The 15,000-nt window shown below is 31.7% G+C and overlaps 2 protein-coding genes across 4 annotated transcripts in view; one reads left to right on the top strand and one right to left on the bottom strand.

Moving 5' to 3' along the window:
* The window catches only part of LOC133194003 (zinc finger MYND domain-containing protein 11-like), a 187,921-nt gene extending 186,197 nt beyond the window's left edge, over nt 1-1,724 (bottom strand). For both annotated transcript variants that reach the window (XM_061329914.1, XM_061329913.1), the window contains exon 1: nt 1,632-1,724. The gene's annotated coding sequence lies outside the window, so the exon portion shown is untranslated. The remainder of the gene's footprint in view (nt 1-1,631) is intronic.
* Nucleotides 1,725-1,819: 95 nt separating this feature from the next.
* Nucleotides 1,820-14,719, top strand: LOC133194004 (formimidoyltransferase-cyclodeaminase-like). Of its 2 annotated transcripts, XM_061329915.1 has the most exons (16): nt 1,820-1,986; nt 2,783-2,966; nt 5,311-5,439; nt 5,684-5,772; nt 6,153-6,332; nt 7,049-7,078; nt 7,372-7,398; nt 9,525-9,662; nt 10,203-10,334; nt 10,614-10,675; nt 11,025-11,154; nt 11,385-11,546; nt 11,745-11,788; nt 11,966-12,104; nt 12,367-12,462; nt 12,824-14,719. In XM_061329915.1, exons 1-16 carry the CDS (start codon nt 1,933-1,935, stop codon nt 12,908-12,910), a joined length of 1,683 nt encoding a protein of 560 aa, XP_061185899.1. In that variant the 5' UTR covers nt 1,820-1,932; the 3' UTR covers nt 12,911-14,719. The 2 variants fall into 2 exon arrangements, with proteins under 2 accessions (XP_061185899.1, XP_061185900.1); XM_061329916.1 differs by lacking the exons at nt 7,049-7,078; nt 7,372-7,398.
* The last annotated feature ends 281 nt before the right edge of the window (nt 14,720-15,000 follow it).

The raw sequence follows: 15,000 nt of genomic DNA, 5'->3' as shown, positions 1-15,000 counted from the left end.
TTCTTCATTAAAACTAGAACTGTTCAGGCTTCGATTTGGTGATGCAACTTATATACGACATCATGTGACGTCAGAGTCAAGATGTACCAAATGTCACATGTGGTTTGAAGAGACGATGTAAATTGTATAGGTATCTGCGCTCGCCTTAACGATCGCACCATCAACATATTACTGTATATAAAAAGTTCATATACAGTACTTTTAAAATGTGCTAGTTTCAGTGATTTTTTTTTTATTTTAATGAGTGTATTCAGACACTCTTAGAAAAACACATAATACACAAAATACACCCTCCTGAAACCAAGCCCCTATGCTCAGCTTTGCTGATATATATGGGTATGTTTGAACATACATGGCCAAAAAATAAACCTTTCTTTATTAAATTTTTAATCTCTTTATCATGTGTTTTTCCTCTCACTTTTTTTACTTAAAAAAAACAAAACAAAACAAACAACAGTTTTCCACATAACTATACTCTGCCATAAACCACATTATTTCCTATGTAGCTTGTAACACGAGCTTTGATTGGTTACAAAGTCGGGTGTAAATTTCCATACACCTGATTTGAGCCAGGGGTAAAAAATGTGATGTCAAAATGCACAGTTTCTCTATGATAAAAAGCAAATAACATGAAGTCACAGTGCATTGCAGGACATAGTTAATCTTATCAACAGCTTGAAACACAGTTGATTGGACTTATTTACAAAGAATTTATTTGGATACATAGGAAATAAATTCGTTATCCAAGTTCAATCAAGCTCAAGGGTGTACAGGGATTTAATTGACCCAGGTTGTATTCCATACACCCTTCGGCCTCAGGGTGTATGGAATAAAACCTGGGGTAAATCCCCAAACTCCCTTGATTGAACCTTGATAACTAATAATATTCATGTCAGGCCATTACTCGGTCCTTCCCCGGTATAAGTATGATCGTTGTTTATTATCATATATACATGTCCCTAATAGGGCTGGGACGATACAACGTTTTCTATATCGATACGTATCACGATATTTTAGCCACGATACGATATGTATCACGATATGTTGATTTGGTTTCAAAATCTTTTATTTGGATTGAAATGAACAAAACATTTCTTAATTCACAAACAAAAATAATTTATTCAAAGAAGTTGTATATCTGCTGTAAAACAAAATTATTTTACACAAGTGGTGTTAATTATTATGTATTTCATATTAATATTTAGCATATTTATTTTAAAACATTACACCCAAAATGTTAAGCAAACAAAGAAAAAGATAAGTCAGAATTTTTTTGGCGATATTTCGATATTTCTTCATACGTATCGATATGCGTATCATTCTCACACAGAATCGATATTATCGATATCTCGATATATCGTCCCAGCCCTAGTCCCTAATGTTGCATAGTAAATATCTCGCTGCTATACATTTTTTTCCCTAATTTGTATTGCATTAATCTAAATAATTTTACAGTAGAGTTTCCAAATAGCCTACTGGCGATCAGTCAGTGGCATAGAACCATAAACTCTACCGGTGAGCTAAATATGTACGTATTTAAAAACAATATCCCAAATCGTTGCAATTAGTTTATAATTTGATTTGTCAACACTCCATTTGTAATTTTGGTAACCCGTTCTTTAAATTACTACCTGTCTTAATTTGTACAAAAGTCCTGATCTAGCCAACAAATCGGCAAAATATGTGCTAGGAAAAGCTACCGTCAGCCATGAAAATGGTGTCGTGAGTAAAACGTCATACACGAAAAGAGTCGCGTCATTGCAGCATTGCCTTGGTTGGAACGCAAAGCTTTGTGACGTATAACACAAAGTAAAAATCCGGAAATCAGGCACCTGCTCCAGCTCAAAGTGTGAGAAAATATAGCTATCCGACAGCAGATAGATAAGATCATCCAATCTACTACGAAGTAATTCAAAATTCTGGGACAGAACAATGCCAAGAATTGTTGAATGTGTGCCGAATTTTTCGGAGGGTAGAAACAAGGAGGTGGGTGCATATATTGGTCGTGCATGCGTGATTGTGCATGCAAAGTGCAAGTATGTATGCATTGTACAGTTTGCTCATTGTCAATCGTTCGTCCGATTTTTAACATGATTGTTAATGCAGCTTTTACATAATTTTTTGTCACTTTTTTCGACAACTTTAACTTCTCTTAGATAAAATACTGTAGATATTATCATGGAAAGACCTAACATTTTTATGCAAATTAGGGCAATTAAAACCACGGAGGTTGATGAAGATGATTTATTGTCTTGAAATAATGGCATTTTGCAAAGGACAGTTAAACGCTGTAATAGTTGACATTAAAGATGCTAAAAATTAAATATATATTTAAAAAAAAAAATTTTGCATCAGGTAGGACTTAAATTTATCTTTTATATATATATATATATATATATATATATAGAGAGAGAGAGAGAGAGAGAGAGAGAGAGAGTGTAGTCTACCTGGTAGATGATATGTATATGACATATACAGTTTTAGTGAGTGTATATTAACATGTATCACTGCTGTCACCTTGCATAATGTCAGTGCATTTGTGTACTTTAGTTCCACTGTAATTTGGATTAATTATTTACAGGCATGAGTCGTGTATTAAGACTCCCTAATACTAAATAATATGCATAATTTAATGTTGTGAGTCAAGGACAAACATGATGTCCTGAAACAAGTGTATATCATTAAGCTGTTAATTCAAATATCTCTGTTATGTAAATGCAGCGAATAGCTAGCACTGCAATATATTCAGATTAAGATTAAGATGGTTTGATTTCTATAACAGGTGATAGAGGCTATTGCCAATGCTATTGCCTCTACAGAGGGATGCAACTTGTTGGATGTTGACCCTGGAGCGTCCACTAATCGTACTGTGTACACATTTGTGGGGTCACCAGAGGCCATTGTAGAGGGCGCCCTTAATGGAGCTAGGGTGGCTTATCAAGCTATTGATATGAGGAGACACAAAGGTGAGAGAGAGAGAAAGAGAGAGAGAAAGAGAGAATGTACAGTGTGTGTAATTTATGCATGAACATGTCTTTAAATAAATGAGAATTACTAAAGGTTATACAGTTTAAAAATGTGTTCCCTTCTTTAATTGGGGAAGCACACAATGAACTGCCCTGTAAGAATTTTACATATTAATTCATTTGATTTTGACAGGACCCAAGAATTGTTTAAAAATGAGTTTATTTTAGTCATTTAGACTTATGAGAAGATATATAGATATATCCATTAAAACAGAAGTAAACATTGACATATGTTAATGAAGTTTATATTTGCTTAATAGCCTGCACTGAATAAATAAAATATCTTTGAATTTACACATTGTACCTTTGGAATGTAAATTGCATATTGTTAGAAAGCGAGTTTCACTATGCATGATTCAGCATGCAAATGTTTGAATTTGAAGTTACAGCTAAGACTTTTTCACCTGAGTGACTCAGGTGACCTATTGCAATCTGTTTTCGTCATTCATTATGCAATGTCCGTCGTTCGTCAGTCGTAAACTTTTGAGCATTTTCAGCTTCATCTCATCAACCGCAGAACCAATTTCAACCAATTTTGGACAGGTATGGAGCATCTATGGGCAAAGGGGGACAAAAATAATGAATTTCATGGCCCCTGCTTCCGTACGTTGTGAGGGGTGGAGCCAAAAACCTTCAAAATTAATGCAGTATTCAAAAATCTTCTTCTCTACTCCAGAACATCAAGCAGTCAAACTGTTGGCATGATTATAACATACAATGAGTCTTTTACCTAATTGTGAAATTGATGGCCCCAGGGTCAGGGGTTCTGGAGTTAGGATGCGGCTCAATTGATCATAAAAGTGCTTAAATTCCTTTAAATTAAAATTAAAAATTCTCTCCCCCTGTATATTAAGCAAAGGAACTAAGTGCATGGTGATGATGAGCAAAGGTGCCTCTTCCAAAATTTTAATTTCATGGCCTCTGGGTCAGGGGTTCTGATGTTAGATTGGGGTTCTATTGATTATATACCGGTAGTAAAAATGCGTTATTTTTTGAAAATATAATTCGCTCATGGGTATTTAATAAACATACTAAGTCCATGGTTATGATGAGCAAGGGTGTCTCTTCCAAACTGTGACTATTTATGGCCCCTGGGTCAGGACTTCTGGTGTTAGAGTGAGAGTTTGTTGAAAACATATAGTGAAAATACATTCATTCTTTGAAAACCTAAAGAGGCAAACAGAGCCCTATAAAGTTGTTATGAGCAAGGGTAATTTTACCAGACTTGTGAAGTGTTCTGTTGCTGGTTAGGGCTGTATTGATCTTATAGAGAAATTTGTATGGTACTTTGAGAAGTTATTCCTCTTTGATATTCACCTATGATAATTAATCACAATTAATAATGTATAATTAATAGGTCAATAGAATAAAAAAAAAATTAAAAAGTTTATGTATAATACTTAATAAAGGTACTTACAAGTGGTCAGCTAGACTTGTATTTAAAAAGGAAATAAAAATGATATAAAATACCTTTATACATTAAAAGTTCTCCGAAGACGAAGAGAGGCCAATCTGAGAGGGTGTTACAGTAGATGGTTTAAATGTGCTCTAGCACTATTGTTTTGTTTGGTCTACATGGCGATAGTGACAAATGAGAGTGTATTAGCAGTGGCAAACACAGGCAAATAAATAGGTCTCCTTTATGATTTGTTACCGAGTCCTAAATTAACTATTTTATTGATCACTGAGCATATTTTCTCTCTTGCTTTTGGGCAATTTATCTTCATCTATCAGTTTATTTGTTTTATATTTCAATCTAATGTTGGATCTTTTACAGTGTTTTATTATATTCAGGTGACCCTTAAGGCCCTTAGGCCTCTTGTTTTAATAAATGTCAACCATCAGGGTTGTCTTTAAGAATTGAAAAAGAAGGGGAAATTAAAAAAGTAGATGGGGGTATGGGTTTCCTCCCCTAATGGAGAGTTTAGGGGGGATACCAAAATAAAAGAGGATTACATCATTATAGGTGGGGAAAATGCCCGGACCAAGGGTCTTACACTTACAGACAAGTATCCTGACTGTGTTAGTGCTCTCTTTAATCCCTTCTTTTCAAATGCATCTTAATAATACATATTTGTGAAATCTAATCACAGTGTGTTTTTTTTTAAAAGAAAACTTTACAAATTGTATGAAAGTTACTATAGAAAAAAAGAGAAAGAAATAACACCTTTGAAAAAGAAGAGACAAGAGAATAAAAAAAGGAAGAAATATCCTTCAAGTTAATTGATTTGATACATCATTACATGGCACTGTACTTTTTAATCTTTGATTTTGACTTTTTCAGGTGAGCATCCCAGAATGGGGGCCCTTGATGTGTGTCCATTTATCCCCGTACAGAACGTCACCATGGAGGAATGTGTAGAGTGTGCCAAAGAGTTTGGAGAGAAACTTGCCCTAGAACTTGGAGTACCAGGTCCATCTTCACATATTAATTATTAATCAGATGATAACCAACAAAAAATTCTCATGCAGAGAGTGAAGTACAAGTATCAAATAATGAACCAAACAAAAGGTTCCTTAACAGTTATAATGCAGAGAATGCTTAATAAATTTATATAATTGAATTGATAAAGCACCCTCTTCTCACATAACAGATAGTTTTTAAAAATTTCTTCTGGCATTCATTTAATTCTGGTCTCTAATTGTCTGCTTTTTAGTGTATCTGTATGCAGAAGCCACGGAAAATCCAGACAGGAAATCCCTTCCTTATATTCGACAAGGGGAATATGAGGGACTGCCAGAAAAGGTAATATGATGTGGTACAAGCAAATTAACTAATTAGTAACATTAATAAAGGATTTTTTACAGTATATATATATCAAGCTACTGTAGAATTGCATTTGTTGTGTTTATCTGATCTTGTCAGAGGAGAGGATCTTTTTTGAAAATGGAATTTTGGTTATGTGTGAAGTGGTCTGAAATTTGGTGAAATGCTGAAAATTTTGACATAATCATGTCGAAAACTTTACCCAATTATTAATAGATGTTAAACTTTGTCATAAAAATTTTTGTCTAAGGTTAAGAATGAAAAACTTAAACATGTTAAAGGGTATATAATTAAAAATAAAAAGATCTTTCAACAAATATTTTCATTTGAACTTTACCTTCACAATTAATTTTCTTCAGTTATCACAACCAGATTGGAAACCAGACTTTGGTTCACCAGAATTTGTACCGAACTGGGGAGCTACAGTAACCGGTGCCAGGAATTTCTTGATTGCGTACAACATTAACCTCCTGTCTACAAAGGAACAGGCACACAGAATTGCCCTCAACATCAGGGAGCAGGGCCGCGGCAAAGAACAGGTAAGGCCCTGTATATTGCCCTGTCTTGAGAGGCCAAACAAATCTAAATGTTTTTTTATGGTTTGAATGTATTTATGCAGTAATTCAAAGTATATTTGAACTCCCTTCAAGTTTAACCCCTTCCCCCAGTTTGCTTTTTCTACCTGCTTTTTCTATCTGACCTCAAAAGGTTCAAAAAGGCATGTATGAATTGTGTGCTCATACGTGTACATGTCATTGTCCCTATTCGTTCAATAGATAAATGTAGATCAGGTAGAAACCAACTTGAAGATGTTTTACATGTTTACATATACAATGTACATACATGTAGAACTAAAAACATTATCTAAATTGAAGTTCAAACTTAACAATTGGTTCTACATATACTGAATTAAATAATAAATTAAATAATATTATAGTGTACTTTAAAAGTCACATCCCTTATTTGAAAAATTTATTGAGATGTGGTCACAGTCATTTTCAGATACTCATTTAATGTTTAGTTTTTCAACAGTGAACTAATCATGGGTAAAGTTAGCCATGCATAGAAGTAAAGATAAATCTTGAATTGCAAATCTAACACAACTGGAAATACGCATCATTTATAACTTGCATATTAATTGCGAAGTATATACAGTCAAGTATATACCCATAGCATGAAAACAATATCCTATAAATTTCAGAATCTCTATATAACTTTGTATAAATGATAAAAGTTTTTTAACTGTATTTTACAGTGCTATGGAACAGGTTTTGATGTTGAAGGGGTAGGTAGAGCCTGTGTGAAATGTGCTCACTTTAACATTCACTTTTAATCAGTCAAATAAATGACTTTTTCAATTGGAAATTTTATAGGAATCAGTTTAATACTGCTATTTTTAGGCAATTATTTTTTTTTATCTGAAAGGTTTCGAAAAATGAAAGTATTATTTTAAAAAAGTTAATCAAAATAATAAGTAGATAGCATCATAATTTTTTAATTTTTTAGATTTGTCATTAGATTTAAAAATAAAAATTTTAAACTGCATATCTCTGAGAATAGAATCTCTGATATTTCTAGAATTATGGAACTAAATGGCAATACCAGGTAAAAATTTGAAATTTAAGAGCATTATTACATGTATCAGTACTTTATATAGAGAACCACTGATTTGTGTATATTTTGAGTGTATACATATATATCCAATGGGAGCAGTTATAATGCTTTATGATTTTGTCTAATCACTGCATGGTGTTTTAAATAACATTCTTCAATTTTTTAATACACTCAATTTTGCTAACCTTTTTTTTAAATTTAGAACAAACATTTGATTTGATTTGATCTTTTTATAGCTTTTTATTAATCTATGTGAATCATACAAACATATTACATATTAGCTATTAGGAAACAAAAAGACTTGATGCATATACATTGTAATAAATTTAATCTATAAAATGCACTGTCATTTGAGAAAGTATGTGACTTACAAGTATTTGCTAGTTATGTATATAATTTAGTGTTTTTAATTTTGGCCCAAAAATATATATAAATTCAGATTTTTCTGTTTTATGTGGAAGTGATATAAACAAATTACTGTGGTATTAGAATTTTGATTGCAATATTAATATTTTTTGTGCTGGGGCATGGAAAATGTAAAACGTAACTATTTTTGTAGCTTAACCTTGTGGACATGCAGTCTCTCATATTCGAAACACCCTGCCCAACTGATAATTGGATGTTAATTTCTTCATCCATTTTTCTAAGATATATTTACAGTGTATTACAAAAAATATATGCAGAGAAAAAAAAATAGAACAATTATCATGATAGAAAAAATATTCCAACTATATAACATGTGAAGTTGGGATGATATTTCTGAAAATTAATATTTTTTTCAAGAGGTTCAATTAGAAATTGTAATCTAAAATCAAAAGTGATTGACAAAAAAAAATACTGTAAACCAACTATTATTCATCTTTATATTAGTCATCTTTTATTTGCAATTCTTCAGTTTGAAATCAATCAGCGATGATTAATTTTTGCAACTGAGGAAACATTCTGTACAAATACAAAGCAAAATAAATGGTTCACGGGGATTAATATTCCCAAGTTGACGTAAGTTGCGTAAGTTGCGGGTATTTCTCGCACACAAATAAATTAAAGTTGTTTTACAGTATACAACAGTGCCGGAGGTGTACACTACTAATAAGGGAAGGGTTGGACGTTCCACAAGAACCTGTGACTATTTAATTTCCTGTGTTATAACAGCATGTACCAGTTACTGTAAAACATGGATACTGTAGACATTTTTTTTTTTCTGCAATGAATTAATTTACACTATGTACGCAGTCACAAATTTTCTGCAGAAATTTGTCACAGTGTACTAAAAGTGCTATTTATTTACAACTTAAATGACTATCTCCAAGCAACCTGGGGATTGAACAGAAATTGTGATTCCGCAGGAATTATGACCCCATAATATTAAGGATGTTCATATTATTCAAACATATATATTAAATTATGCAAATCAGTAGCAAAATCTGTAAGTATAAGGGTTAATACAGAACGTGATATGCCATGGTAAATGTATGTTGTTAATATTAGGCTGAATAAAATATATTGATGTTCTTGAGAGGTTTCTTCTTGCACTCTGTATCTAGCAAAGTCAATAATTATTATCCCTTTGAGTAAATTTCTTTGTGTAGAAAAAAACCTCGGCTAGTATTTATTCATTGATGCTTATTTTAAAATACCCAGAATGTCTTGAAATTCTGGATTTCACAATATAGATAGTTGCACATGTAATGAAAGAATGCCTCACTATATATAGAAGAATTCCTACTGTCATTTATCTTAGTACTGACATAATGATTTAAAAAACCTTTTGTAATTAAATAAATACTGAGAGCTTAATATGATAAATTTCTAGTTAATTTGAAGTTTGAATTAATGTATGCATTTGGAATGAACAAATATATACTAATTTAAGAAAGTTTCATTTCTACACTCTTTTCTTCCAAACATGCATGCATATACTCAGATCTTTATAATGCTAATCAGACAATATGGTAACAAGTTTTGTGAACATCATTCATTACAGTTACGAAATAATATATTGATATTTCATTTGCATCTGTTTGATATGTCCACAGAATATTACAATTTTAATGCAGTTTTTTAATTTTGACTCTGAATTATAATAATCTAAGTTTCTTTTCATGATTTATTTTTAGCCTGGTCGACTGAAGCACGTACAGGCCATTGGTTGGTACCTGGAGGAAGCCAACATGGCCCAGGTGTCGGTCAACATCACTGACTATGAAGTAACCCCCATACACAAAGTCTATGAAGAAGTTAATAAAGATGCACAGGTGTGGCAGCCATTTTTAGCTCTATTGGTTATAGACCAGAGGATCTAATGCATTAGTAAGGTGTCCCTTGTCTGTCCATCCATTAACAATTTTTCAAAATGCTTCTCCTTATATCGTTTTGATCGGCCGATTTCAATAAGACTTGGTATATAAGTAGACTATACTAAGATACATAATTCTATTTATTGATTTTTGATTTTGATAAATGGTGTTGCCATGGCTACTAAAAATGAAAATTTCTATAAAATTCATTCAAAAGGCTACTCCTCCTTTGGTTTTGGTAAGATTTCAATTATAAGACTTGGTGCATAAGTAGATTATATAAAGATAAATAATTCTGTGTTTCTGTTTTTATTTGGACAAACAATGTTGCCTTGGGTACTATAAATAGAATTTTTATAAAATTCACTAAAAATGTTACTCCTCTAAAAGTATTGTTCTAAATTTTAATAAAACGTGTCACACAAGTAGACTATATACTAAGATGTATAATTCTATATATATCAGCTTCTGATTTAAGAATGTATATATATATTTTAGGATTTAGATCTAGCTGTGTGTGGGTCACAGATTGTGGGCCTGATTCCACTGAAGGCCATTTTACAAGCTGCTGAGTACTATATGAAGAAGGAGAATTTATTTATTCTGGAGGAGGATCAAAAACTTAGACTGGTAGGTGGATCTTTGATTTCTAAAGTGATCTGTGGTGTAAAGTGCCAGTCTAATTTACCACCAGTGTATTCCTCTGATTTAGAAACTGTTAAATATATAATGTCAATTTTATTGATTGATATAGCTATACATGTAAATGAATAAAAAAAAATTCAAAATATGCTCAAACGTCACATACAGCACCATCAATTTTTTAAATACATGTAAGAAAATTAACTCTGCTTATTTTTTTCTTCTTCTATATATTTGACATTTGCAATTGTTTTTTTTTATTTACAGGTAATTAACAGACTAGGACTTAATTCCTTAGGACCATTTAGTCCCAAAGAGAGGATAATTGAGTATGTTGGACTCAATGATTTTTTTTTGTAAACTTTTTACTCCCTTGTTTTATTTTCATGTACATGTATATGTAGTTATGATGGAATTGAAGTTGGAAATGTAGATACATGTACCACCACACTTCTGTACATATAAGAGATTGTTGCCAAGTTTAATATATCTAAAGATAACACAGATCAAATTGACTAATTTAGAAACAAATTTATAGATTTCAACTATGCTGATTCATTATCAATTGACATTTTAAACACAAAAAGCTTTATAAATGCATTTTTTCAATAGTACTACAAATTTATCTCCCTTTATAAATGAATCTCGTGGACTATATCATGTCTGAATTTGCTTTAGATACATGATCTCGGACGATGCTGATGGTGGACCACTTATATCAATGGATGTCAGGGATTTTGTGATGACTGTTGGCTCCAGGTCCCCTTCCCCCGGGGGAGGTTCTGTATCAGCCCTTGCAGCAAGTCTTGTGAGTTTTTATCAATGACGTATCTTTTAAAAATATATGTTTATGAATATAAATGTGAAATATTCCTTAAATTTATATGAATTATTTGGTTTGTCCCACTGTACATTTGGTGAGTGATACAAAGGTAATAAAACTTTGTAAATTTCAAATGTTGTGGATGCTGTTACAATTGTGTGACATGATGTAAAAAAATGGAAATTCAATAAGAAAGTATTAATGACCTTTTTAAGGGTGCCTCCCTTGGAAGTATGGTGGGGTTCCTGACCTACGGAAATAAGAAATATTACGAGCTGGACAGTAAGATGAGACAACTGATCCCTCCGCTGTACAAAGCCATGAAAGATCTCATGCAGTTTGTGGATGCAGATGCCGCTGCATATAGTGAATATATGGTAAGGTGCTTCATTATGACATGTTCATGCTTGGCATATGGTATTATTGTACTTATGGTATATGGCATTAAAATTATGAAATTTTCTCCAACAAACAAAAATTGAACTGGTATAAGAGTGGAACCGCATATAAACATACATTATTAATGAAGATTTTTCATGATGAACAATTAACCTCTGTGTTAATGTCTTTTTCAGTTGGCAACAAAACTGCCAAAAGAGACAGAGGAAGACAGAATGATGTAAGTATGAAGTGGCCACTTTGCCTGATAAATCTGCCATACAAAGTATGCACCTAAACCATTCTGATTTTCAAAAGCTATCACAATTTGAAAGTTTTACGAAATGTTTAAAACTGTTGTGTTGCACTATATTTTAAAAATGTTTTTTTTAGCCCTGTTTTTGTATTTAATTTCCAGGAGAGATTATGCCATGCAGGAAGGTCTGAAGACAGCGATTCAGGTTCCACTCACAGTGTCCAGAATTGCTAATCAGTTATGGCCGACCATCAAAGAATTAGCTACCATCTGTAACATTAACTGCAAATCTGATCTGCAGGTTAGTCCTAGTCAAATAATAAAAGTGTGTCATTGCAAATTGATAAACTTGTCATTTACAAACATTTTATGTGTGCACTGAGCATCAGTAATGAAAATGTTCACTAAAGCAATTCTAATGTTATCTCCCTTTATTTGCAATTGTGGTGATCAGATGTCTGTAAATTAATGACAATAGACTGTACATATCGTATTTATCTATCAGATCATAGTTGTGCATTCCATGATGATAGAAATTGGATTCAGTACTTTATTTTCTGAAGGTTGGAGTAAGAATGTTGGAGACAGGTGTATGGGGAACATTCTACAATGTAAACACAAACCTGGCCGATCTAAAGGATCCAGAATTCACAACTCAGGTATATGACAATTTTTTGTTTCATTCTGAATGAAAAAAAAACATAATAATAGAGTTAAATATTTTTCCTTTTTAAAATATGATTAACAAAGTTTTAAGAGATTGTTTTAGAGAAAAAAAACCCATTTTTTTCTTCCATGCAGTTATTTTTAAATAGCTTTAAAATATGATTTATTAGGATGCAATATCACTATATTCGTATCTATAATTTGTCTAACGTTTTGTAATTTCTTTAAATGGAAAATGAGTTTGGAAAAAAAAAATCAAAGGTAAACTAAGAAAACGTTCTTTGTAAAAATGATGGTGTAAAGATTTTTTTTTCAACTTAAATAGAAATTAATTCTTGTTAATTTTTGTCACAGGTGAAGGAGGAAATTTCAGCTGCCATTAAATACGCACAAGAAGAGTGCGCTGCAATATTAAAAATCCTTGAGGGTCGAAAAGAGTAAAAAAAAAAATGTGTTCAAAACTAAACTGCAATAAAACCGTCCATGTTTGTTTGCCTGCTGAGAAGATTTGGTTGTTCTGGGATTTTATTCAGATGTGTGATGTAGTTCTTAGGATATTTAGATATCAGGAACAGTTGTGTTCAGGATATAGTTTTTATGTATCTGATGAAAATTCTGACTTATTCATTAGATTTTGAAAATGTGACCAATTTTAGCCCAAGAAGTCTGTGTGACAGAACATCTATAACTTTTTTGTTCAGTTCAAGAATTTTTAAATTTAGTTCAACCTTTTTTGCATTCATTATTTTGTACATTTAAGAAAAAAAATTATTAGGGTTCTTAAAATGTTTAGGGTATATTTTTTGGTTTAGTTATTACAGTGTAGTCTCTTATTTAACAAAAATATAAACCTCCAAGTTTTGAAATCTATTTTAATTTTGTATATTGAAGTCGCAGAATTTGTCAATTATTAAGGATAAGTCATAATAAGAAATGTGTTTGCATGACCAGTAATGATTCACCTTTGAAAATGATAAGTTCACCAACAGCTCTGTTTGAATAAGCTTATGGTGAATTTTGCTTGCTTAGGGTGTGTTCTTGCTATTTTGAGTTGTTAAGCCTTAATTCAGCCATAATACTGTACCTTTAGAATATTTTCCTACATGTATGCCTTTGCCACCTCCAAAGTATTTAAAACATCCAATGTTTTTTCACAACTGAAAGACAGTCACCTCCTGAGGCATGAACAAAATTCATGATCTCAAACTATTTGTACATCAATATTTGCCAAAATTTGCTAAATTGAGTTTTTCTAAATTTTGAATCCAAGAAAAACTGTCAGAAAGACAAATTCACACCATGTACAACACCTAATCCATTAATTAAAATAAGGTACTTTGGTCTGCAAACCTACAATCATTACATCTATGTGTATTAATCAGAGGTGAGCAGATCAAAGGATCTAATTTTAATGACATTGTACTGCACTGTACAATGTACATGTATGCATCCAATCAAGATGAATGTAGCTCAGTAATCTAAGAATTTATTCCTTGAATTGATTTGATACACTTAAGAGGTAAAGCTCATCTGTGACACATGACATTTGCATTTTTTGATGTATGCTTTTTTTTAATTGTTGATGTGCATTTTCTCCCTTTTGCAATATTTTGGAATACAGTGTGTGTGCTGTGCTAATGTGGTTTGAAAAGGCTTTAACCATAGAATTACAATCTAATTGTATATAAACTTGGCTTATGGTCAGAAGCTTTTAATTTACAGAATTTGAAAAGGACAGAGTAGTTTTAGACACAAAAGTAAATTTTACCAAACCATGTGTGAACCATGTGAGAAATCCATTTTTACTTGAAATGCCAGCATATGGTAGTGCTTTTTTTCTTTAAAACTGCTGTTTGTTTATATTGTTTTGTTTTTGTTTATACATGTATTTACAGATGGTGGTTGTTGAGTAGTGTTATGAATTAGCATCATAATATTTTTTTTATTAATGATGGAAACACATCATACTCTGTTTCGTAAATAACATTTTATTCAAAACATTATATTGTTATGTTATATTTATAAAGATATATATCTATTAAAGTTTTATGAACATATAAAAACGGACCAAATGGTGAGGGTAACAAATGTGATAAACAGTATTCTATGATTTATTTTATCAATTTTATAATGCAAATATTAAATTATTACCAGGTTAACTGGTGGTCAGTAACAATAAGTGGCCTTTTTTTTTTTTTTTTTTTTTTTTAAATTTTTTCATTTAGATTTCCACTTTGTCTATGCTGGATACATGTTACATAAGACACAGTTTTTTAGGAATTCCAATTTAGTTAAACGTTTAGAATTATTTATATGAATATTTCAATATTAATCAATTTATCCCACAGCTGTTGCTGTTTAGCATAATACATGTACATCTTCAAGTCATGTATAATGTGGAGCTTGGAATGTTTTCACCATCTTCTCTCCTTATTTCTCTCTCTCTCTCTCTCTATAAGACATAAATATATGTCAGTTTATACAACATTTGCATTTTGTTTTAAATCCTAATCTTGCTTATAATAATTATC

The sequence above is a fragment of the Saccostrea echinata genome, unplaced genomic scaffold, assembly GCF_033153115.1.
Source record: "Saccostrea echinata isolate AGI-Se365-2 ecotype Australia unplaced genomic scaffold, CSIRO_AGI_Sech_v1 ptg000028l, whole genome shotgun sequence".
Lineage (NCBI taxonomy): Eukaryota > Metazoa > Mollusca > Bivalvia > Ostreida > Ostreidae > Saccostrea > Saccostrea echinata.
This window is presented reverse-complemented; position numbering and strand designations above follow the sequence as displayed.

Bases quoted from the DNA above. Each gene is read 5' to 3' on its own strand.
- LOC133194004 (XM_061329915.1), top strand. From the start codon at position 1,933: ATGCCAAGAATTGTTGAATGTGTGCCGAATTTTTCGGAGGGTAGAAAC. The intron at 5,773-6,152 runs GTAATATGATGT...AATTTTCTTCAG, and splicing joins ATGAGGGACTGCCAGAAAAG to TTATCACAACCAGATTGGAA. The intron at 7,079-7,371 runs GTAGGTAGAGCC...TGATATTTCTAG, and splicing joins CAGGTTTTGATGTTGAAGGG to AATTATGGAACTAAATGGCA.